This window comes from Sinocyclocheilus rhinocerous, unplaced genomic scaffold, assembly GCF_001515625.1.
Source record: "Sinocyclocheilus rhinocerous isolate Xijiao unplaced genomic scaffold, SAMN03320098_v1.1 scaffold2006, whole genome shotgun sequence".
Lineage (NCBI taxonomy): Eukaryota > Metazoa > Chordata > Actinopteri > Cypriniformes > Cyprinidae > Sinocyclocheilus > Sinocyclocheilus rhinocerous.
The window spans coordinates 283,624-309,942 of NW_015641062.1; the positions used below are offsets into that span (position 1 = coordinate 283,624).

General features: G+C 37.2%; 1 protein-coding gene across 2 annotated transcripts in view; it reads left to right on the forward strand.

Moving 5' to 3' along the window:
• The window catches only part of LOC107754562 (LIM domain and actin-binding protein 1-like), a 31,498-nt gene that overhangs the window by 1,645 nt on the left and 3,534 nt on the right, over positions 1 to 26,319 (forward strand). The window contains exons 1-9 of one of the 2 annotated variants that reach the window (XM_016571053.1): positions 5,121 to 5,232; positions 12,109 to 12,232; positions 13,757 to 13,802; positions 16,132 to 16,518; positions 20,408 to 20,465; positions 20,935 to 21,032; positions 25,167 to 25,244; positions 25,476 to 25,518; positions 25,911 to 25,987. In XM_016571053.1, coding sequence (XP_016426539.1) covers positions 5,226 to 5,232; positions 12,109 to 12,232; positions 13,757 to 13,802; positions 16,132 to 16,518; positions 20,408 to 20,465; positions 20,935 to 21,032; positions 25,167 to 25,244; positions 25,476 to 25,518; positions 25,911 to 25,987 — 918 coding nt within the window. In that variant the 5' untranslated portion in view covers positions 5,121 to 5,225. Of the gene's footprint in view, positions 1 to 5,120; positions 5,233 to 12,108; positions 12,233 to 13,756; positions 13,803 to 16,131; positions 16,519 to 20,407; positions 20,466 to 20,934; positions 21,033 to 25,166; positions 25,245 to 25,475; positions 25,519 to 25,910; positions 25,988 to 26,319 lie in introns of those variants that run through there. The other variant, XM_016571054.1, reaches the window with a different exon arrangement.

A 26,319-nucleotide genomic window follows, 5' to 3' on the forward strand; every position in this document is an offset into this window, starting at 1 on the left:
TAAGAGTAAGGTCACTATGCAATTACATTTGTAATTGCATGTGGGTACTGCAAATGTAACTATAATATTAACAAAATGTATGTACATAAAGTTTGCACATACATGTACTGTATATACATTAAACATTAAGTCCTTTAATTGTTTAGAGGTGGCAGCACAAGCACTGTCTGGAGGAGTTGTTTGGACACTGTCAGAAATTTTTTTTTTTTAAAAAGCTACCACTGGACCAGTACCCTTTCAAAAGGTATACCTTTGTACCTTATTTACCCCTAAAGGGTATATATTTAGTACCTAAATGGTACATATTAGTCCCTTTTGAAAAGGTACCATCCCACTGACAGCTTTGGTACTTTTTTTTTTTTTCTGGGAGTGTAGAAATATTTTGTTTGTTCCATCCTGGTTACTGTTTGATGCACATGACATCATATACTGGTATTCAGGTTGTTGTGTTTTTGATGATTCAGTGTTTAAGTCTTTGCTTTGTTTATGTCAATCATTGCTTAGGAAGTTTATCAAAGTGTACGATCAAAGGTCATTATTTGCAGCACTAAAGGAAATTTGACATCTGATATGCAAAATATGCAGTATATGTATATTTGAGACAAAAAGTAATCCACAATTTCCTTATAAAAGTTGTGATGGGTCCGTTTATAATTCTTAATCGAATTATTATTCAGTTTACTAAATCATTCCCATTCTCTCTCTCTCTCTCTCTCTCTCACTCTTATTATTTTGTGAGGATAAAAATTACTTTTGGTGTTTTATTCACTCTGTTCTTTGTTTGCCAAATTGTAGACTTTCATTTGTTGCTTTTCTTGGCCATTGCTTTAGACTGAGCAAGTGAGTAAGACTGGAAAGTATTTTCACTGCTTTGAAGCCAGGAAAGTCAGACATAAAATCACATAGAAAAAGTGCAGACAACAGAATATCAGGACACTGCATATATTAACAGCAGGACAAAACAATGAAAGGTAAATTTGGATGAATCACTTTCATGTTAGTAAAATAATAATAATAACAAGAACAACAATTTTTTCATGCACATATTCAATTTTTTATATGCATTAAGCCTGTTTTCTCATTTTTATTATCTTGAAACTATACCAATCAACAAATAGTTTTTAAAGTTTTACTATATGACGTATGTGTGTTTTAAATCTGTGTTGATATGATATGTTTAGTCAAATGTTTAGTCCGAAGGTCTCACCTCTCAGGTCAAAGTCCTCTGTGTCTCACTGTTAATAACCAATGTCCTCGTTGGTCTGGCTATGAATATGCAATTCACCCAATGATGGCTTTAGCTTGTGCTATGTGCAAGTAGCAGCTAAAATTAATGAAACAGTGAGGATTGGTAAATTGGGATTTGTACTAAAATCTATAGGACACTGGTCCTTCAGGACTAGGGTTAAAGAATGTTGTAATACAGTAATACATACATTTGTAATACATCTTTACAAATGTATTCTTTATCTAAAAAACAGAAATGATATTATGTGGTCAGTTATTTAAACATAAAAACTAAAAATCAATAATTTTACCTTTTTTAAATTTATTTAATGAAATTGGCAAAAGAAATGTGTTGGTATAGCTGTGTCAAAAATGGAAATGTGCCTCTGAAGATGCAGCATGTTGTCATAATATATATACTCCATATAATATAATGCATCAATTGTTATTATCAGGGTCGTGCAAAAAAATCCGAATAAAATCTCTTTCAATTAATTGGAGTTGGAATTTTAATTGAATTGGCCACACTCTACTGAAAGTTGAATTGGAATGTTAGGAAGAGTAATTTACTGAATTGTAATTCAAATAAATTTGAATTTAAAAACAGTTAATGCATCCTGGGTGTTCTTCTACCCTGGTCAACAAAACCATCTGTACTTAAGTCCTATTAACCTTCAGATCTCAAGGCTATTCAAAATTCTGTTCACTTTTAACTTAACTTTTAAACAAGGCTTTCTCAACATATAAGGTGTTCTGTTTGTAACCTCAGTTCTGTTTAAAATTCAGGAATAAAACTGAAATTCAAGTGGCTTCAGACACTTCAGATGTTTTCATGTAGCAACAGAAACACTTTTTATTCAGTACTTTATTGCTTTATATACCACCAGTATGTACAATAATAACAGAATGTGCCAACTGACAGCTCTCAAATCGCTCTTACTGTACTTTGACGGCATATGTCACAGTGATGTGGTGTTGGCGCCATCTCATCTCAGTGCATTGCACTGTTTCAAGTCAGAAGAAAATTGGTCTGTGCAGCAACACATGAAGTCAAACACACCTATAGGCTACACATATCAGATCATTTGGTGGTGCTAACATGTTAAAAAGCAGTACTAAAGACTAGATGTGTTTTGTGACATCAAGTCAAGTCAAGTCAAGTTTATTTGTACAGCGCTTTTCACGATACAAATCATTGCAAAGCAACTTTACAGCAAATTAAGTTTCTACAATATTTAGTGGTAGCTTATCAGTGGTGACTGTCAATTAATGTACATATGGCAGAAATGTACGGAAAAATCTATTTAAGACGTAATAAAACAGACGATGAACACTATTAACAGCAATTATTATATGATGCAAGCAAACTTATAGCAAAATGTGGTAGTTCTGTAAGTTGTTTCAGGGTTGGCATCATCTGAGGTCCTCTGAGGGGTTGGCATCATCTCTTCTCAGGTGTTCTGGATCCAGACTGAAGCTTGTGTAAATCATACATCCCGTGGCAAAAACAGACTGCATTTGAATTATAGAGGTGGGTCTGTATTCATTGACCTGTGATGAATGTAGATGATCTTCTAAAATGTGTTTTTCATTGACAAAAGAGGCAGCTGTTAAATTGACAAATTCATGAGATTATACTTTTGGTTTAAACACATTATTTGTCAGCTGTAAACAGATGTAGTAGTTGAAGAGGGAGTTTAGCAGCTGTTTTGTCTGCCGGAGCTCACCATGTCAGGTGAAGATCCAGTTTGACCACCAGACCTTTCTAAGAAGAAGGAAGTCTTTGTGACATGTCATATCCTAGTGTTGTTGAATGTCACAAAACCGGACAGACAAACATGCAAAAAAACAAACAAAAAAAAACCCTGTTGTTTTAAGAATATTATTTGGATTTATTTTTTATTATTTATTTTATTTTATTTATTTAGTTATTATATTTAATTAAGCACACAATGTGAGGTCATATCAATGATCTTATGAAGATTATTTCACTTTAACATTCATGTCAAATTCTTTCACTTGCCAAGTGCTAAAATACTTGTTTTTGTTTTATCATCTACATCAAAAAGTCTGAATTCTGAAAAAAAAATACTGAATAGCTTTTTGACTTCTTTCTTTCTTTCTTTCTTTCTTTCTTTCTTTCTTTCTTTCTTTCTTTCTTTCTTTCTTTCTTTCTTTCTTTCTTTCTTTCTTTCTTTCTTTCTTTCTTTCTTTCTTTCTTTCTTTCTTTCTTTCTTTCTTTCTTTCTTTCTTTCTTTCTTTCTTTCTTTCTTTCTTTCTTTCTTTCTTTCTTTCTTTCTTTCTTTCTTTCTTTTACTTGGTTATTATTGGTTTGTAAACCAAATGTCATAAACATATGGTTTAGAATTTGTATGTGTATTTGCAAGATTGTTTTTGTGCATAGAAAATTAAAGTTCATATTCACATGTAAACGTTTATAATTTGAATTCACCCAGATATGAAAATTCTGTCAACATTTACTTACCTTAATACCATTCCAAAAGCATACGACTTTTAAGATTATGATACAATATAAATAAGATATTTGAATATTAAAATATTCTCCAATCTTTTTTGTGCATACATTAAATGTTCACGCAACCAAAATGTTCATGCATACAAAAAGACATAGTAAATATTAATCAAGTGGTTTAATCCAAGTCTTCCAAAGAGGCACAATTGTTTTATTTGATGAGCAGATTTAATTTAGGCTTTTATTCATATAGGAACACTGGTCAATATACATACTGTACATAGGGCACATTAAATATGGTAAAAATATTTAAAAAGCTCAACTGTGCTTGTGATTGTGCTTCTTCAGAAGAGTTGGATTAAAGAGATGATTACTTTTAATATGTCTTATTGTAATTTTTTATGTTTGAAGTTTGGTTGCAAGATCTTTCAATGGAGGGACAGAAATCTAACAGGTTTCATGGAAATGATATTTCTGTTTTGAAGATGCACTAAAGTCTTATGGTTTTAAACAAACATGAGCATGGGTAAATAAAACGACACAATTTTAAGAGTAAGGTCACTATGCAATTACATTTGTAATTGCATGTGGGTACTGCAAATGTAACTATAATATTAACAAAATGTATGTACATAAAGTTTGCACATACATGTACTGTATATACATTAAACATTAAGTCCTTTAATTGTTTAGAGGTGGCAGCACAAGCACTGTCTGGAGGAGTTGTTTGGACACTGTCAGAAATTTTTTTTTTTTAAAAAGCTACCACTGGACCAGTACCCTTTCAAAAGGTATACCTTTGTACCTTATTTACCCCTAAAGGGTATATATTTAGTACCTAAATGGTACATATTAGTCCCTTTTGAAAAGGTACCATCCCACTGACAGCTTTGGTACTTTTTTTTTTTTTCTGGGAGTGTAGAAATATTTTGTTTGTTCCATCCTGGTTACTGTTTGATGCACATGACATCATATACTGGTATTCAGGTTGTTGTGTTTTTGATGATTCAGTGTTTAAGTCTTTGCTTTGTTTATGTCAATCATTGCTTAGGAAGTTTATCAAAGTGTACGATCAAAGGTCATTATTTGCAGCACTAAAGGAAATTTGACATCTGATATGCAAAATATGCAGTATATGTATATTTGAGACAAAAAGTAATCCACAATTTCCTTATAAAAGTTGTGATGGGTCCGTTTATAATTCTTAATCGAATTATTATTCAGTTTACTAAATCATTCCCATTCTCTCTCTCTCTCTCTCTCTCTCTCTCTCTCTCTCACACTCTTATTATTTTGTGAGGATAAAAATTACTTTTGGTGTTTTATTCACTCTGTTCTTTGTTTGCCAAATTGTAGACTTTCATTTGTTGCTTTTCTTGGCCATTGCTTTAGACTGAGCAAGTGAGTAAGACTGGAAAGTATTTTCACTGCTTTGAAGCCAGGAAAGTCAGACATAAAATCACATAGAAAAAGTGCAGACAACAGAATATCAGGACACTGCATATATTAACAGCAGGACAAAACAATGAAAGGTAAATTTGGATGAATCACTTAAATGTTAGTAAAATAATAATAATAACAACAATTTTTTCATGCATATATTCAGTTTTTTTTTATATTTACGCTTTTTTATATGCATTAATCCTGTTTTCTCATATTTGTTGTCTTGAAACTATATTAATCAACAAATGGTTTATATAGTTTTACTATATTATATATATGTGTGTTTTAAATCTGTGTTGATATATAGCGTTAGGTTTAGTCAAATGTTCAGTGAGTCAGTCGCACCTCTCAGGTCAACGTCCTCTGAGTCTCATCGTTAATAACCACTGCCCTAGTTGGTGTGGCTGTTATTATGTAATCAATACTTTTCAGCCAATGAATGAATCAATCAATAAGTAGAACTAATACATTGATCACAAAAGAGTTTGCATTGCCTGTGTATTCCTTTCAATAAAAAAATATATTTTAATAAAACTTTTTTAAACAACTAAAATTAATATGAATCACTTAAATGTTAGTAAAATAATAATAATAACAACAATTTTTGCATGCATATATTCAGTTTTTTTTTATATTTACGCTTTTTTATATGCATTAATCCTGTTTTCTCATATTTGTTGTCTTGAAACTATATTAATCAACAAATGGTTTATATAGTTTTACTATATGATATATATGTGTGTTTTAAATCTGTGTTGATATATAGCGTTAGGTTTAGTCAAATGTTCAGTGAGTCAGTCGCACCTCTCAGGTCAACGTCCTCTGAGTCTCATCGTTAATAACCACTGCCCTAGTTGGTGTGGCTGCTATTATGTAATCAATACTTTTCAGCCAATGAATGAATCAATCAATAAGTAGAACTAATACATTGATCACAAAAGAGTTTGCATTGCCTGTGTATTCCTTTCAATAAAAAAATATATTTTAATAAAACTTTTTTAAACAACTAAAATTAATAAAATTTTTATAATTAGTACATCCATATTCTAATTTTCATGTAGCAACAGAAACACTTTTCATTCAGTACTTTACTGCTTTATATATCGCCGGTATGTACAATAATAACAGAATGTGCCAGCTGACTGCTCAAATCTCTCTTGCTGTACTTTGATGGCATATGTCACAGTCATGTGGTGTTGGCACCATCTCATCTCAATGCATGGTACTGGCATGCACTGTTTCAAGTCAAAAGAAAACTGGTCTGTGCAGCAATGCATGAAGTCAAACACACCTATAGGCTATACAGTCAAACCAAAATTTATTCAGACACCTTGAATATTTCACACATTATCACAGTTTATTCGTTATAGTTTAGAAAATGGTAATAACGTATGACAATAACAAATTCATCTTGATAATGTCAGATAACACTTAAGCAAAACATGGTCAGGTCAAAGTGTCTGAATAATTTTTTGTCCCAAATTTTTATCAATTTTATTGGAAGTCCACTGTATGAAGAATTTTTGGGTATAATATGTCACAGTTTACTTTATTTTGCTATCCTCACTAGTAAAAAAAATATATTAAAAATGATATCTGGTGTCTGAATAATTTTTGGTTTGACTGTACATATCAGAACATTTGGTGGTGCTAACATGTTAAAAAGCAGTACTAAAAACTTGATGTGCTTTGCGACATCAGCTGTGCTTCGCCTTGCTGATTGGTGAGATTTTTGGCTTGCAGTCATAAGTGGAGTTGAAAACGCTCTGGTTACTGACTAACTTTGGTTCCCTGAGAAAAGGGAATGAACATTGCGTTGATACATTTATGGGGTAACTCCTGTTTACTCTGATACTGAAATCTGATTTGTTCACATTCGTGTAGCTGCATTTCGTCAGAATCTTTTGAATGATAGCGACAGTCATCGACTCGCATGCAGCCCTATAGCACAGCAGCCTACACAATGCTCATTCCCTTATCTCAGGGAACTGAGGTTATGGCAGTAACCAGAGTGTTCCCTATTAAACGGTTGATATGCTACAATACTTTCTCCACTTAAAAGGTAATTAGGTAAATTAGGTGGACAAAATCCATGCATCCAAGTTGTAAAACCTGGCAAAGGTAGACAGCGAAGACCAGCCGGCAGCCACACAAATATCACCAATAGAAACTCCGCTGGACCATGCCCAGGAGGAGGCTATTCCTCTGGTGGAGTGGGCCCTCACTACAATAGGACACTGTAAGCCCAAAGAGGTGTAAGCCAGGGCTATAGCGTCAACTCTTCAGTAGGATTATTCAGTCTCTGCTTCGTAACTGGCAGCCATTTAAGAACTTAACGACATGGATGTTTTTGCTGATTGACTGGCCAGCCACGAGAATGTTATTCACCGCAATGGCTGCCACATACACTTTGAGCGTGGAAGGGGTGCGCCCCTTATCAAGCTGCTCTTGTAGAAAGGTTAGCATGGATGGCATGTCATAAGAGGATGGGTCCTCATTCCGTGCTGTAGAAAAGACTAACCACTTGAGGAGATAGTGGCGTCGCATAGATGGGGCTCTACCCTCCAAAATAGTGTTAGTCACCCTCACAGAGAGCTGCAAAGACTCCCGTTGAGGGGCCATTCTTGAAGGTTCCACAGTTCGGGCCAGGGATGCCAGATCATGCCTTTTGCTTGAGAGAGGAGGAATTGAATTGAATTGAATTCCTCAATAGAATTGGCCAAGGAGCTGCCGATAGCAGCTGGATTAACTCGGGGACCATGTTTGATTCCTCCAGAGTGGGGTCACAAGGAGGACCGAGCAACCGACTTCCCTCACCTGTTTGATGACCTGAGGGAGCAGGGCAATCGGAGGGAAGGTGTACAGGCGAGCGCTGGGCCATTTGTGGGCCAGAGCATCTTGCTCTTACAAGAAATATACCGGGCAGTGAAAGTTGTCTTCTGAGGCAAAGAGGTCCACCTCTGTCCTCCCGAAGACAGATCAAATTGTATGAACTACTTGGGAGTGTAGCCTCCATTCTCCTGGAGCTACATTGCCCTGGGACAACATGTCCACTCCTTGGTTCAGTCTTAGTTCAGTCTCGGCTCAGTCGGCACATGAACTGCCCTCAGTGAGAGTAGGTTGCACTGTGCCCATAAGAGGAGGCGTCTCGCCATCCTGTAAAGGGAGCGTGACCTGATACCACCTTGGTGATTTATAAAGGCTACCACAGTCTGCCTTTGTACAGTGCTCCCCTACCTGAGTTGGAGGCATCTGTCGTGACCACCTTCCTTCTGGTGGTCAGTCCCAATGGGACGCCTGTCTGAAACAGGAGAGGGGCCTTCCAAGGAGCCACAGCTCTGATGCAGCGGTGGGTCACCTTGAGGCGAAGACGTCCCAGGCACCAAGCGTGGGGCGGTACACAGGCTTTCAGCCAAAATAGGAGGGGCCTCATGTGAAGCAGGCCAAATGGAATCGCAGAGGAGGCAGCTTACATGAGGCCGAGCATCCTCTGGAATACTCTGGGGGAACGAGACCTTATTCTGAATGACTCCACTAACCGTTGAATTGTCAGTGAGCATTCTGGCGTAAGACAGGCACACATCTGGGCCGAGTCGATAACTGTCCCCAGGAAGACGACTCACTGACTGGGAGACAGAGAGCTCTTGGCTAAATTCATTTACTCATTAAATTCATGAGCATCAGCGACCTGTGAGCGAGTTCCTGCTCCGATCTGGCTAACACAAGCCATCTGCTTCAGAGGGGAAAGAGCTGCATCCACACACTTTGTAAAAGTGTGCAGGGCTAGAGACAGTCTGAAGGGCAGGACTGTATATTGATAATTCACCCCCTTGAATCTGGATGTGAATGTAAGCAGGCTTAGGCTCAGACTTGGGCTGAGGCTGTGCCCAAGATGGCGTGGCGTTCGCAGGCTGCTGGGAGGATGGAGCATTCTGGCATCTTGAACCAGCCGTCGAGCTAGAAAGCTTTGGCAGAAAGTGACGCATAGCCTGCGATGACTTCTGTGCCGCCATGAAGCACTCTGCAAAACCATCCACGGCAGGGCCAAATAACCCTGTGGCGGACACAGGGGAGTTGAGGAAGGCGACCTTGTCAGTGTCCTTGATCTCTGTCAAGTTCAACCAAAGGTGATGCTCCAGCACCACCAGGGGAAGCGTTTCCCAAAAGCATGGTTAGCCAACTATGGTCATAAGTTCCGTCGTTACCAACATAGTTCAACGATTTGGTGTTTCCTGAAACCATAGTTCAAACGAACATTCGCAAACAGCGTCGCAAACTTACGTGGTAGGAACTACAATTCTCCACCTGTGGTTAGAAGCATAGTTTCTTGTTAGTAAGACATATGGACTTAAATACATTTTAAGCTATCATGCAGTACAATCTATGTTTTCCATTCTATTTAAATATATGTATACATTTTAATTGATAAATTAATTTAGAGTGTCCTCAATAAGCACAGTTTTTGAAGACTGCGCATGTGCATAAATGCCTAAGGGAACCCCGGAGTATGATGTAAGAGGAAACCCGTGATGAATCAAACATCAAAAAAAGCAAAATAACAGGGAACAAATCATAGTAAATTAGTCATCAGGTGCCAAATTCAATATAGCAGCATCTCAGAGATCTTGAATCAATTAATTAGCAAAAGTTCCACCACATGCGTGTGACGTCATTAACAACGGCCCTAAATTGTTGAACTAATGTGGTTCAAACGACGGAGATGCAACCGTGTTCGGGAAACAGTTGTGACTGGCTAGTTAGTTTCCACAACAATGCATCGTACTATGGTGGTTAATCAGTGAGTTATGTCATTGTACGGGAAACGCACCCCAGGTTGGCCATGGCCTTGCCAATCGTATGCGCAATGGCCTTTGTAGCACGCAGAGCCAGGTCAGTCATTGTGCACAGCTCCTTAAAGGCGCCACCTTTGTATGAAGTGCTTAGCCAGCCACCAAATAAGCCCTGCCCGCTAGAGCAGAAGTGGTCCTGCAAGGCGTGGATGGATGCACCGCATGGTCCTTCAATCCCAGGGCCGATGGAGAGCACAGATGCGCAGCGACCGCCTCTTCCAGAGGAAGAGGCTTGCCATAACCCTTCTCTTCAGCGTTGTTAACGGATGTGAGGGCAGCAGAAAATGTGGTTCAAATGACGGAGATGCAACCGTGTTCGGGAAACAGTTGTGACTGGCTAGTTAGTTTCCACAACAATGCATCGTACTATGGTGGTTAATCAGTGAGTTACGTCATTGTACGGGAAACGCACCCCAGGTTGGCCATGGCCTTGCCAGTCGTATGCGCAATGGCCTTTGTAGCACGCAGAGCCAGGTCAGTCATTGTGCACAGCTCCTTAAAGGCGCCACCTTTGTATGAAGTGCTTAGCCAGCCACCAAATAAGCCCTGCCCGCTAGAGCAGAAGTGGTCCTGCAAGGCGTGGATGGATGCACCGCATGGTCCTTCAATCCCAGGGCCGATGGAGAGCACAGATGCGCAGCGACCGCCTCTTCCAGAGGAAGAGGCTTGCCATAACCCTTCTCTTCAGCGTTGTTAACGGATGTGAGGGCAGCAGAAGTGCAGGAATGAACTAATGCCATGTTGGGGGTGCACCACATCCTGGTAAGTTCATTGTGAATGGGAACAGCCTTTGGTGGTAGGATCGTTGACGACGTGCTGTTTGCAGGTACCACTCGTCTAAGCGACTGTGGGTGGGCTCTTCCGGAGACGACCAATCCAAGCCAAGTTCCTCCACGGCTTTAGTGAGGATGCGAATCAGCTTGCTGTCCACGCTGGCCCGTGTTGAATCTTTGGGAGGAGGGGTGCCAGTATCCTCACCGGAACACAACCACTCCTCTGCATCCAAAGCTGTCAGTGAAATGGAGTCATCGGCAGCAGCTTCCTCCTCTGATCCGCTGATAGAGTTCAAGCTGCTTGCTACTGACAAGGGACGCTGATCCTCACGTATGAAATATACTGGTGAATCGAGGCGCTACGGGAAGAGTGAGGTACGCGGGACCTGTGCTGGCGTGAGTTCACGTAAGCCTGATAAATCAGTCCCGTTGCCCCGCTGTTTCGCTTCTGGGAGGAGAGAAACGGGGGAGGACAGCCTTCATGAAAGAAGGCGATCCATGAGCAAAGCAGGGTGAGACTCATGCTCTCGCAATGAGAGCACTCTATCTCAGTGAGTGCAGCCTCAGCGTGGGAACTGCCCCGGCAAGCGACGCACTCACTGTGCCTGTCTGAGCCACACTCACGGCACAAAATTTGAAACAATGCTGCCGTGGAAATTTGCTCTTTGAAAATGCTCTTTGAGATCCCCGGATGGTGGCATGGGAAGCGCTGATAAGAGGTGTCCTTCCATTGCTGGGGCCCTTCTACGCAGAGTAGTAGGCTTCGAGCTTCTTGCTTCTTCTTCAGAGTCCAGCGGGGAGATGATGTTCCGGAGTTGAAGGAGAAAATTGTGATGAAATGGCGCTCAGAGCTGACTTATATAGCAGTCGGCTTCACCCCTTTTGTTGGGCTGAAGCACCGTTTGTTCATGCAGCTACACGGACGTGAACAAATCAGGCTTTAGTATCAGAGTAAACAGGAGTTTCCCCATAAGCCTATCAATGCAATGGGAAAGACCGTTCAATAGGGAACAGAGATAACTTATATCATAATGTGATTTAGAATTAGTGACACATATGGATAATTTTTCATTCAGGTAGGTCAGCTACATACTGAGGTTGGTAAAAAAGAGGTTTTAATTGAAACATTGAACTGTGTTCTAAGAGCAAGTGTGTCATGGGCCAAGTCACACGTTTTAGATGTTAAAACATTATTTATTGTTTAGGACATTTGTTAGGCCAAACTATTACTTAGAATGTTTGTTGTACACAACAATAGTTTCAGATTTCTAAATGCTACCTTTTACATGTTTGCTGTTCCATTAACTGTTTTGTGTTTCATATTTGATTTTCTGTTTGGCAGAGATGGATGTGGGGCCATTTAGCAGGAAACAGTGGGCGTCACAATCGTTACGAATCACAGCCAAAGAGCTCTCATTGGTTGGGAGCCGTGGCAAGAACAATGCCATCACTCAGCGCTTTTCCAAGTAAGTGATATTCACTTTTTCTCTCCATATTATTAGTGCTTATTTACATGGCTATGGGGAATATTTAAAGAAAAAAAAAGTTGTCTTTATTTGTAAAGATTATCTTGATTAACAAAACATGTAGGAATAATGCATTGTTGATGGTCACACAGCTTATTTTCTGCAATAATCTAAAAGCCACTGAAAAATCCTTTTGACTTTTTGTTGAGGGAACCAGGGTGATGCTTATTAAAAAGAGACACAATAAAAAGACAACCTGGTTTGCTATTGGGATTGTTATTCATTAGCAATATAATGAAAATGGCCCAACCAGTTTAAAAATTAAAATATCAACACAACCACTGAAACTGGATTTTATGTTAAAAATGTATTTTAAGGAATGAATTGTATTGTTGTCAAAAATGGTTCAAAGCAGTGAGCCCAAGCATGGGTTTACTTATTTTATTACAATATGAAGCCTATATGAATATTGTGTATAAAATTACAGCCGAAGGACTGGGGCATGATTGAAATAGGCAGACTGCATATTTTATTTATAAATGTATGATTTATTCGTTTTACTTATTTTAGTGTTAATACTCTAAACCGAAAAAAATCACTTCAACAATGCCCATTATTTATTATAAAGAAAATGACATTTTCATGTAGTTTCTGCTGCAGAACCAAATGTAAAACCAGCATCTGTAATGTTAGTTTTGTAGATGCTTTTCATCATTTTGACCACCAGATGGCCACAAACTAAACTGTGCTGAAAAGCTTTGAGTGGTGAACTGTTTTAACTATACAGTGTAAACAAAGCTTTTATTTGCCATCACTAGAGAACAAAGCTGTAGGATAGTCATGAAGATTTGGAAAAAAAAAAATCTTCATGAACGAAAATATAAAATGCAACTAAAACAAATAATCACTCATAAATGACAGAATCCTGATAATCCTGAGAATGTCATCACAAATGATGATACCGGTCATAACAAATGTCATGTTAGTGCCAGTAGGGGGCAGCAATTTACCATATACATTTGGACCAACATTCATTATTTTTTTTCTTTTTCTTTTTACTCCAGGGCCATAAGCTTTGAACAACTAAGCAGTGTTAATAATCTGTTCCCATATTGGATTTTAATTAACTTGTATTGATATCATATCACTAAATGTATTTTTGAGCTGTAAACAAACTGATGCCCCCTGAGAATGCTCTAGTGACCTTCCACTGCTTAGGCAGTTCTTCTTCTTTTTCTCAAGTGTGTATATCTTTGCCTTTAGTGTCATCAAAGTGTTTTTCAAAGAGGTTTCTAATTTTCATCTGATATTGAGCAGACAAATATAGTCCCACACAAAACTCTTTGTCGGAATGTTTTGTTTGAGCCATAGTGTTTATACTTTTCAGGGAAATACTTATATTTGTTTGTGCATGTTAAACCAAAAGAGGAAAATGTATTCTAATGTTGATCAAAAATGTTTAGCTTGATTGTGATTATGATACTTAACATTTACTTATACTTTTCTTTTTCTTCTTTTTTTCAGATATCAGAAAGCCGCTGAGGAGGCAAGTGCAGAACATAAAAAATCAGTAAGTTTTCCCGGTTTTACTAGAATTTAATGTAATGGAAACTATTTTTAATTTAAAAATGCTTTTTGGATGTCCAACCCCATAAGTCTCTAGGTTACATTTTGTTATGTAAAAAAAAAAAGAGAGAATAACTTCATTAACATTTCTACGCTTGCATTTTACAAGACATGGCATGAGGGTTGAGTATATGATAACAGATTTTTCATTTCTGATTTAACTATTTCTTTACACATTTAACTTTTAAAACATCAGAATCAATGCAAGACATTAAGTTGCTTCAGAAGGCTAGTCAATAGGTGGTTTACTGTTAACTCCCAGTAGTTAGTCATCCAAACACATCAGTTTATAGGTAGTCTTTATGTCCTGATTGAAATGTTTTCCTGTTTTTTCTTCCCTTAAATATGTGTTTATGCTTTTTTTTTTTTTGCCTATAAGTTTACAGCCTCATGTATCCTCCTCATGAAATAGACAGGAAAGAGTTAAATTTCATCACATGCATCATTTCCTGTATGCAGGTTTCACTGCAGGCGCCTGTTAATCATCTCCCACCCCTCCATCTCACACACATCCCCCCTCCCCCCTTTCCTTTCACTTCTCTCTTTCCTTCCTTCATGTGTTCAGTTGGGCTGGACTAGTTCTTACAAGTTTCTTGCCTGCTGCACATCTGGCAGAGCTTTATCACTGATGTCCAGCGCCCAAGGAGCTCGGAGAAAGCACAGAGAACAGAGAAAAGACATAAAGAGCGCCCTGTCCATCCAGGTCTTTCCTCTCATCTCCTACAACTTCTCTTTCTGGCGTCTTGTTTCAGCATGGTTTCACAAAGACTGTTGCATGAATGCAGTCCTCTATCTACTGAGCCTGTATTGACTTGGAGTAGCGAGACATTATGCGGAAGAAAACAGCCATTCTTTGTTTTAATTGTCTATTTGACCGTTTTAACTCTTTTAAACACATATAAGAAGAGTTTGGTGTTGGCATTCTGCTCGACATGTTGATGGCAGTGATGTAACACACTTTGAAATAAAAGCAAAAACAACAACTATCAAAAAGTTGATTCATGGATTCTTGTACTAAACCTGTGATGTAACAACGTCTGGTGGTTTGATGAAATGATAGTGTTTTGGGGCAGCGTGTCATTATTGGGTGTTATTTGGTGTGTGTTCTAGTAGTGATTAACCCTTGCCTGTGTTTATGTGGGGGTGTTTTAAACAGCTGTTCTGAGTTTTCCTGGATTGTTGTAGCAGCCTCGTGTGGAGGTATTGTCCCATATCTCGTCATGTTCAAACATTTGCCTGTCGCTGTGGAGTTGAATTACCTTGACACTTCTGTTCCAAACAAAATATTCTAAAATATTTAGTGCTTTAACAAACTTATTTCAGTTAGTTGTCAAGGTAACATTTAAAATGTTCATTTAGTTCAATATTTTGATCTTATATTTATATTTATTTCAGCTATATTTCAATTAATTAACTAACTAACTAACTATTTATTTATTTTGTTTGTTTGTGCAATGTTACGTGTCATTATTGGGTGTTATTTGGTGAGTGTTCTAGTAGTGATTAACCCTCGCCTGTGTTTATGTGGGGGTGTTTTAAACAGCTGTTCTGAGTTTTCCTGGATTGTTGTAGCAGCCTCGTGTGGAGGTATTGTCCCATATCTCGTCATGTTCAAACATTTGCCTGTCGCTGTGGAGTTGAATTACCTTGACACTTCTGTTCCAAACAAAATATTCTAAAATATTTAGTGCTTTAACAAACTTATTTCAGTTAGTTGTCAAGGTAACATTTAAAATGTTCATTTAGTTCAATATTTTGATCTTATATTTATATTTATTTCAGCTATATTTCAATTAATTAACTAACTAACTAACTATTTATTTATTTTGTTTGTTTGTGCAATGTTATAATGGTTATGTTTAAATTCTTGAAATGAGCTTTGTATACTATATAAAGCCACCCTTGATAACAGTTCTGGATTCTATCCATTATATATATCCATTGTCTAGGGCGGTTATTATGAAGAATATAACATTTTACAACATAAAATATGAATGATATATGCAATGCAGGAGAGGAGTATGTAATTTATAACATTTCTAGGCAATCAGGCCTCTTTGCCATGTAAGTAGCATTCTGTCAATACCCTAGCAACCACATAGCAACACTCTGGCAACACCCTGACATTGTGACAAGCCCCATTTTATTTTCTTACAGAACATGTAAAAGTAGTTGGAATTCACCACAGGTGATGAGGATATGTTTGTTTGTTTTTTTCACTGTATGTTTGTAATTGATCTCTACATGAATTAAAAACGTATATTCTTTCTCAGTCTGTTGACAGTGTGCCTCTGTCCATGCGATCAGGAAACCTGAGTGTACTGAAGAAACGCTGGGAACAGACACATCAGGAGAAATCTGCTCCTCAGCTGAGTGTGGCACCTGTGAGCCTGACAGCTCGGTCTGCTTCCTGCAAACCCAGCAGTCCTCCAGAACCACCTGCTTCCTCCAGCAAACTCATGCGACAGCCCAGCCTGACTCAAGAGTCAACCTCCCATGAGAGACCTGCAAAAATAAAGGCAGACGTGGAGACTAAACAAAAGAAGTGTGTAAAAGAGAATGAAAAAAGTATGACTGCATCTGATCCATGTTCCCCTGCGGAGAAACCAGCCCTGCCCCTCAATAACCTCAAAATTATGTATGAAAAGGGCAAAAGCAAGGTGAGATAGTCACATATGAATGTCATCAGGCTACCTCTCTCTGCACTCTCTATATTTTACTTCCCGGTTCTTTGTGGTAGAAAAAAAAAAAAAAAAGATCCGTAATCCAGTATTATAACATCCATTAGATGCTTTTTTCACTCTTACAAGGCAAATCTTATACGAAGAAATGTCCCGGTCATATTTTACCACATAATCAGAGGAAAGAAATCTACTGTGTTTTGCATAAAGAAGATGCAGTCTATTTAGGACAATTAATTTTTAATTCTATTTTATGATAATTAAACACAATTTCCGTGCAAATTACTATAACATGAAAAAAATAACTAATTCACATTAATGTAATGTGGAAAACCAAATCTCACTCCCAGTAGTACAAAAATGAACAATCATAAAGCACATCATTGATGTTAAGAACATCAAATATTCAAGGCACTAAAATATCAAATATAGTGTAAATGTGATTTACACTATATTTCGCTTACACTAAATGTAAATAGTGATAGATGCTACTCACACTACCTTTAAAAAATAGTAGGTCTCTAAAACAGAATGAAATGAGTTTAAGATATTAACATACAGTATTTAATTAATCTCAAACGTGTTGACAGGCAAACTATTTTTATATATTCAGATATCTGTCGATGAGTATCATTTACATTGCAAAATATCTGTCAATGAGTCAATGACACAAAATAGTTATCGAAACTAATTTAATATATTATAAGAATAAGTTCAGATGGATCTTATTCATTTTTCCTCTGTTAGATGTTGAGGTTCATCGAGTTTCTCTCTCTCCTCCCTCATGCAGTGTTTGAAGGGTGTAGCTGTTGCAAGCACTGGCACTGACTTCACTAATGTTCTCTAAACCTTTGTGACGTGCTTCAATCTCATTTTCAGTTGAATTCTGTAAATTTAATATATATATTGAATTTTCAAGATACTGTGCACAGCAATGATATTAATATCTTTTGGCAGAACCTTATTTTAAGTAGCTTCATAAACTGTCATTATCAGAAGAATACATACTCAAACCTCAAATTAGATGTATTTAAACAGAACTGGCTTGCTCTATGTAGAACAGGTGCAGAATACGTTGGTATAATTTCTTTCTAAATAAGTTGGATCTTGTTGAAACCATCTGGATAATGCTTTAGTAAGCATGTTAAACCGGCTGGTTGATTTAACAGATAATTTAGCAGAATTTCCGTCAAGCTTTTTATTTCTAATTTGGTAAATAAGTCAACTTAAGAATAATTTAATCAACTTACCTATGTCTAACAACTTGATATGGACATGTGTTCAATGGATATATGTTCCTGGGCTTTACCTCTTTTCAGAGTGCCAATCCCCCTTTGTCATAACCAGAGGCCTGGCATGTGCTCACATTCCTGCTTGATTCTTTAGACTCTTTTGGAATGTCTCATTCCATGTTAATGTTGAGATAGTAATCTTCTCACTAAAACAGTCACTGAATCTAACATTGTCTTCACAGTAAGCTTCAGTTATTAGGTATTAGAAGCACAGCAATTATATATATATATATATAATACCTCTGTTACAAACTCATAGACCACAAGCTGTGCCACTGCAGACAATGAATGTTTTATTTGACATTGAGAGACGAGTAATGTTGCATATACTGTAGGGTTTTTGTAGCATATTCCAGGTCCAGGATGCATTTTTTCGTCCTGAAATACTTGAAAAATTCTTAAGTAGTTCTCAAATGTTTTTTAAAGAACATCTATTTTTTTTTTCTATAAGAATATAACTGGCACTTTGGTGTTTTCTGATGGTATGGTGGTTCTCACTAATCAACTCAATGAAAAACTCCTCAAAGGCTGTCTTTTTGTGTTACAAAACCGTAATAAGCATACATTTTGACATTTTCATTAAGAAATAATTATCTGTATCTATAGTGAAAAGATCATTTGTCCAGTGTAGTTTTCTTTCATCCATTCAAATCTACTTATTTATTTTTTTCTTAAAAATGCTTCTTTCTTTTTCCCATTTGCTGCTGGCAGAGTCACAGAGACTGTGCTGAAACCATCTTTGATAATGGAGAACTTTTTCCCCCTACATTAGCAGTTCTTGTGTCTGTGTTTACATACTTGTGTACAGTGTGTTTTTTTTAGCACTAGACCTTTAATTGTTTACACTTATTCACGTTCTATTTTTGAGCTGTTTTATAAACCGAGGACTCAGTCTAAATTTGATCACAATGAGTTAATGGCTAGTTTTCAGATGGAGGGATACGGATAGAAGTTTTACAAAAATGTTTTAGTTCTATATGTGTACTGTCATGCTCACCTTGGTACACGCAAAACATGTTATGCCACACTCAGCTATAATATTCCCCATGTGTTTGCTTCATGCTTGAGTTGTATGCCGTTGATGATGTCATGGCACTGGTATGCACATCCTCTTTAAACCCCACCAGATCTCTGAAGGAGTACAAAACCTTCGACAGACTACACACCGTTTGTTTCTCCATCTGTCTCCTTGCCTTTTCCCCTCACTGATGTAACCTGGTTTATTTAAACATGTTCATGTTCTAAATGTATCCATTGTTGAATTTCAAATTTCAGACGTAATGTGATTGAAGGGTGTTGTTACTCAGAGGTGGTCTTCATCTTGTTGCATTTATAGTAGGAAAAAAGTGGGGTAAACTTTGATTCATATATATATATATATATATGTCACAAGTGCGTGCACAGACTGAAGACAGGCAGATGAATAAAGTTCCAACACAATCTTAAATAATATTCCACAGGATAAATGTAACACAAGGTAGCAGCAAACACACACTTTACACACACGTGACCGGACCCTGAACTGATGAAAAGCAGGAACTTAAGTATACAACGAAAGAGGTGATTAAATAAACACAGCTGAACTGAATGAAGAAATCATTATTAACCATAGAAACAAAGGAAAAGCAGGAAAATCAAGCAAAGGAATACAGGAACTAATGAATACAAACTAAAAGTCCATGACACTGAAACTAACTGTAATACTAGTGACAGTATGGTGCAGTACATTAAGAGTAAGCTGTGTTAAGTCGAGTACATTGAATAACTGTAGAATATATGAATAATTTTAATTTCAAATACAAATATATAAACATCAATTAGGTTTTTATATAAAACACTAATTCATAATGCACTCTCCATTCCAGACTATTTTGCAACACATTTTTGCTTACAAGTATTAGCCTAAATTTAATTTTTTCCCCCTTTCTTTTCCTTTCTTTTTTAATGTTATTTGATATGGAGCCATATCACATTACTGTGAGTGTTACTTTAATTTGGGAATAATAAGGGAAAATCTTAAAAGTATCTCAAAAATAGTTAATCATTAAACAGAAGTGTCTATGCCCCCATTACTAATAGTGATGGGAAGTCCAATTCCTTTCTTTCGAACAGTTCAATAATCAGCAGAATAGGAGCACAACACATCCAACAATAAACTCCATCACACATGAATTTCTGCAGATGCCCCATAGCCATACTGACATCCTGCACATACAGAGACCTAATGACTGTTTTTTCATTGGTCTGATTGTTCATTCTACTTCCACCTCTATTTATTGCTATAATCATTTAATGCTGTCTGTGGTGGCTTTATTTATTTTTTTCACTTTGAAGATAATTACCTTAAAAGGATTGGCACTAACTATAAAAGCTTCAGAAGTTCTAGAGGACGTTACAGTTGATGTTCCAGTGGATGCATAGTTGCATAGCAAAGTTGATGTCAACTTTGTGCCATTACCTTCTACGCTTAATTGTGAATCCCATTGTTGTATGCTCACTACAAATATCTGTCAAATTTTATAGGCAGATGTTTTCAATCTGTCACTGGTTTACATTGTTTGTACTTAATTCCTCAGGTGCAAACAGAAGCGAACAGCAGCTCAGGGGACGTGGACACACAAATGGGCAACAGAGGTAAATACTAGAAAACATTCACAGTCGAAACAAAGACTAATTCATCTCTCTGTATGATGTCTAGTTCCTGAAGGAGGATTATTTGTTTAATAAAAAATAAGTAAGTAAATACATAAATAAATAAATAAATTCTGTCATAGGTAAACCAAGTCTGAGGCGCAGCGGCTCTATCAAGGACAGTGTATGCTCACTACAAATATCTGTGTCAAATTTTATAGGCAGATGTTTTCAATCTGTCACTGGTTTACATGGTTTGTACTTAATTCCTCAGGTGCAAACAGAAGCGAACAGCAGCTCAGGGGACGTGGACACACAAATGGGCAACAGAGGTAAATACTAGAAAACATTCACAGTCGAAACAAAGACTAATTCATCTCTCTGTATGATGTCTAGTTCCTGAAGGAGGATTATTTGTTTAATAAAAAATAAGTAAGTAAATACATAAATAAATAAATAAATTCTGTCATAGGTAAACCAAGTCTGAGGCGCAGCGGCTCTATCAAGGACAGGATGGTAAAATATCAATTGGCGGTCACCAGACAGGCTTCTTTTACTGTGCCACGCTCTGTGAGTACATAGAACATTTTATCTGATAGTTTGCTGAAATTAATAATTTAATACCATGTTTTTATTCTTGTGCATGTAGAATATATTTAAGCATCGTCTGTTGATTGGTTCTTCATTCCAGCTTGAACTGAATGTGTATCTGTAGGCTTACTATAGAGTCTGTAAAGCGTCTTGGGGTTATGTATATAACCCAGTTCCCTGAGATAGGAACATGACAAATCACATGTATAAACACACCAATCTTGATTGGCTACGGCAGTCATTTGATATCACTAGCGCACCGGCATACTATAAAAGGGCCCACATAAAGCTTCATCAACTTTGAATTGTCTTGCATCTGAAATATACATAACCTAAGACGTTCCCTTTCGAAGGGAACTTTGATGCTGTGTCATGGTCTTGACGCTATGGGAACATTAATTCCCACTGCGCTATACTGAATAAATGCCTGCTCACCTGCTGTGAAATCAAATGTAGCAAACCAGGATGTTGCTGAGGTTGCCATACTGATGTGACCAAGAACTTGGTGCCTAGAGGCACAGAATAATTCCACAGTTCATTACCCCTTAGTTGGGATACTCCCACAAAGAGACTGGTTCAAGACCAAATCTATATACTAGAGCAGGGATCCTCAAATCTGGCCTACGAGATCCAATATCCTGCAGAGTTTAGCTCTAACCCTAATCAAACACATGTGAGCATGCTAATCAATGTCTTCAGGATCATTAGAAAATCACAGTTAGGTAAGTTTGATCACAGTTGGAGCTAAACTCTGCAGTGCATTGGCAAGATTTGAGGAACCCTGCTTTAGAGGCAGACCTAACCAGGGAGGCTGGAGCTACAGCTGCTGATGCCGACGACTTCCCATCTGGAAGGGGCAGACAACAACTCCGCTACCTAAGCTGTCACCAGGCCTCAGCAAATTAAAAAGCTCTTAAAAGCAACCCAACCGAAGGATAAACATACTTTAACATCCAATTTAAAGAACTGGAAGAGGCTACAGGAGAAAGCGAGTTATCCTCTGCTCTATCCACTGTCCGCTCAACCATCAGTCCTCCTAAGAGGAAATGGCACAAGCATTATCAGAAAGGGCTCCACCAGCATAGCCCACCGCTAACGTAAGCCTTGCCCACCAGCCGCAGTGTAGTTTGACATGGCTTAGAGGGCAAACGCCACACCAGCGAGGGATTGCAACACTTCTACCCGGGGCATCTTCTCATACCCATGCTCACAAGTCCCCTCACATTAGAGTAATTTGAACTATCAAAGGTTACTATGGAAGCTGGGGTATGATTTCCCCACAATCTCGACTAGGGGTGGGTGATATAGCCTCAAAATTATATCACGATATTTCAAGAATTTTTGCGATAATGATATTTATGACGATATAGAAAAAAATATAGAACAACATTTTATTGGTGACTGCAGCTGGCAGGCAGCAGCATTTATTAGTGCAAACAAAATGAAGGGCATTTTCCATCCTTTTCCAATAAGCTACTGTCATCGATGACAGACTACCTAATTCGAGTGTAAATCTATTGTCATAAGGTGGCAGCAGCAGCAGCAGCAGCTGTGTGTTCGACTTGAAGCAGACCGATCGCGATCGGTGTATGACGTCAAAATACCGTGGGAGTGACTTATGAGTGTGCGCTCGAATATGCTCTAGAACCGCTCTCGCGATACTTTGATGTCATACACCGATCAGTCTGCGCAGCGCTGCTTCAAGTCGAACACACCTATTGGGTTTGTGGTGTTGTTGTGCGCGCTAGGGAACGTAAATGCGCCATACGTCATCGCGTCGCTATATCATTGATATCGCGATATGACACTTTTTTATCATGTAAAAATTTATACCGGTATTATCGTGGACGGTATGATATGGCAGTATATATATATATATATATATATATATTTATAATATAGAATAATATACTATACCCCCCCCCACCACCACCACCACCACCACCACCATGACGCAGCATCTTGTTCCCTTCAAATAACAAAAAAGTTTTGCATGTAATTTTTATACTGCACATGTTAAGGTGTTTATCCTGTGGTAATCAAGACTTTGGCTGGTAATGCAGTTATCCTAATGATTCCCAAGGTTTTTTTTTTAAGACTACACCTGAAATTCACTTAAAGCTATCATATAGATATAAAATCTAAAATCTTATTTTTTGTAACATATATCTAGTTTTGTCGTGAAACACTAGATAGCAAAGGCTGATAGGTCCTTAATGCAATTTGCTAGCTATCACATTATCACTACATGGCACAAGCTGATTGGTCTCTTTTGCATCTGTAGCCTACTAATGAACATTTAAATTGTTCAGTTCAGTGTTTGCTGTAAGCAATTCTTGAAACCCTCTCAAAAACCATCCACCTCCCCCAGCTCCACATGTATAGGGGTATCTGCTAGGGGTAATTTCATGTATGTTATTTGTGCAGAAGCAGTATGTCTTACATGCCCACAGCAGTGTCTCTGTGTGATTTGGCAGTAGCAAGTCTTTGTACTTGCTTTGCAGCAGCAGCAATAATCAACAGAAGCAGTAGCAGCCTTGCAGATCTGTTTCTTTAAGACCAAATACATTAACTATGTCATATCCATTACCATGCTAAATTTTTCATGACAGAAATAAAGGTTTCATGAAAATTAACTGCATGATAGGAATGATGTAACTGCAGAGTTAAAGAAACTTATTTCACATAATCATCATCCTTTCCAGAACAACTAATGCCACAGCAAATAATAATGATGATAATAATAATAATAATAATAATAATAATAATAATAATAATAATAATAATAATAATAATAATAATAATAATGCGCGCTAGGGAACGTAAATGCGCCATACGTCATCGCGTCGCTATATCATTGATATCGCGATATGACACTTTTTAATCATGTAAAAATTTATACGGTATTATCGTGGACGGTATGATATGGCACACCCCTAATCTCGACTCTTCCTTGTGGAGATCGGAATCATGCTGAATGACACAACAGAAGCCTCTCTCAGCCGCGCCCCCGAAATGTCAAAATGTCCATCGGGTGGAATATCTCACGTAAATACAGTCGGTTATGGCTTAAGTGAACGTAAAAACCGAATATGTGTCAGTATATTGCATTCATTCGATCTTAAAGGGAGAGCAGCCTAATTAAATACCTGTCTGTCTCATTAATGTTAATCAAACAACAAAAGATGTAAAATAAAGTATACATGTTAAACCTACTGTATTAGAAAAATGAGTGTATTTTATTTAATATGTATCTATTGTATTTGTCTTATGGTTTGTAATTTACTTCTTTATTTTTATATGAAAAATAACTATGTACAGGTGTGTGTGTGTATATATATATATATATATGTGTATATAGATAGATAGATACGTACATAAGATAGATGTACATAAGATAGATAGATAGACAGAACATGTACAGATGGTCACCAGTTTAATTCGTAAACTTGGTTTGTAGTGTAGTACTGGACTTGAAAGCGTATCTCTTGAAGAACAGTATCTATAAAAGTGAATGATTTACAGATATGAAGTGACTCCAGCGCTGCGAGTGTCTGTGTAACTAGGCCACACATCTGAATGCACTCAATGCTCATATGATGAATGAAGCACGTTTTTACTGTGTTTGTTTGCTTCAGTGATGGTAAATCCACCTCCTCCTCTGTTTCGGGATCAGAGCTGCTCTTTTATGTCTTTGTGAACATGATTACATGGTCTTGAAAGGGTCTGATTTGGGGTCAGAGCACATTTTGAAATGTTTGGTGCCTGGAGGCTGGAGTCTATGAGATAAAGAGCAGCGTCGAGGATAGAAAGCTCAGAGAGAATGGACTCAAATGTTCACTCTAATTTCATCATCTATATTATGAAGTGTAACTTTTCTTTGCCTCCACTTTAAAAAAAGCCTTAATAATAATAATAATAATAACTTCCAATAGTCAAGGGCATTATACAATCAAGAATTAGAAGATAGTAAGTGTAGCAGAACTGTAAATCCCTTAGAGTGAGAAAATGTGTGGTAAAACACATGTAACATACACATTATGTTGTTTTATTTATACATGATTGGATTATTTTTAAAGTACACTGATTTGGAGTGATTGTCATTTCTTTCAGGCAAACCAGTCAGAAACAGAGATTCCCTGCATGGATCATAAGGAGATTTCTCCACCTGCTGGTGATGGACAGATAGTGGTACATTCAGATTTCCTTCTAAATCTAGTCTAAATAAACTAAATACACAAACATCTCTCATTGATGTACTAAGACTGTTTAATGTTATTTAGACTTGTCAAATTGAATGTTTCATGGTGTTATGTGTAATATATGTTTGTCAAAATATTAAATTGTTTACCTTGCTTAAGATTTAACAAAACTCCTATTTGCTTTATTGTTTGTTCCTTCTTTCTCTCTGATTTGATATAGAGCACACTCCCTGAGTCCCTGAGAAATTGCACAAAGATAAATGGTGAGTCCATTGTTTTAATATTACAATTCTACACTGAAACTATGAGCTGATTTTATAAATAGTGAGTTGTGGTTATATGCAAACATGCCTTTAGCCTTAAAAACTATGCAAGCTAAAAATATCATTGTCTCATGATATTGCTCTCATGACATGTCAGCCCTCCCTCTAGAATCGTCATTGTCTTGCAGTATATGAAGCTTACTTTATTGTAAATTTGTGAATTGAGGGGTTTTATGATTGATTGATTGATTGATTGATTGATTGATTGATTGATTGTCATGGATGGAAATTACCAGGGAAAAAAAATTATGAAGAAAATGGTAGGCCAAAGATAGGTACAGTATATAGTGTACAGTATGTAGTGATCTGTCATTTATTTGTGTTTCCTTTAGGAGAGCATGTACACACAACAAGTCCCAGTGCAGCAACTGCTGTATCAGAGAACAAGGACCCTCCTAAAGTGGCCAGGGTCTGTGGCCTACAAAATAATTTCTGTTTATCTAAAACAAAAGCTTACTGATTTTATGTTCATACAAAGATGCAATTCTACCTGGAGAAAACACTTTTATATTTAGCTAATAATAGCTAATAGTCAAATACAAAGTTAAAAATAATACACTTTGTCTGTGGTAGAGTACAGAATGTGGTTTAACAACGTCGTTTGCACTGCACTCTTGCGTTACTTGATCTTTTTATTTTGGTGCGTCAATCTGTTGAGTTACTTAGTATAGGAAATTATGATCCGCACTCACGAGAACAATCTTCTTTTTTCTTTTATTTTACATTCATTACTGATGGGAA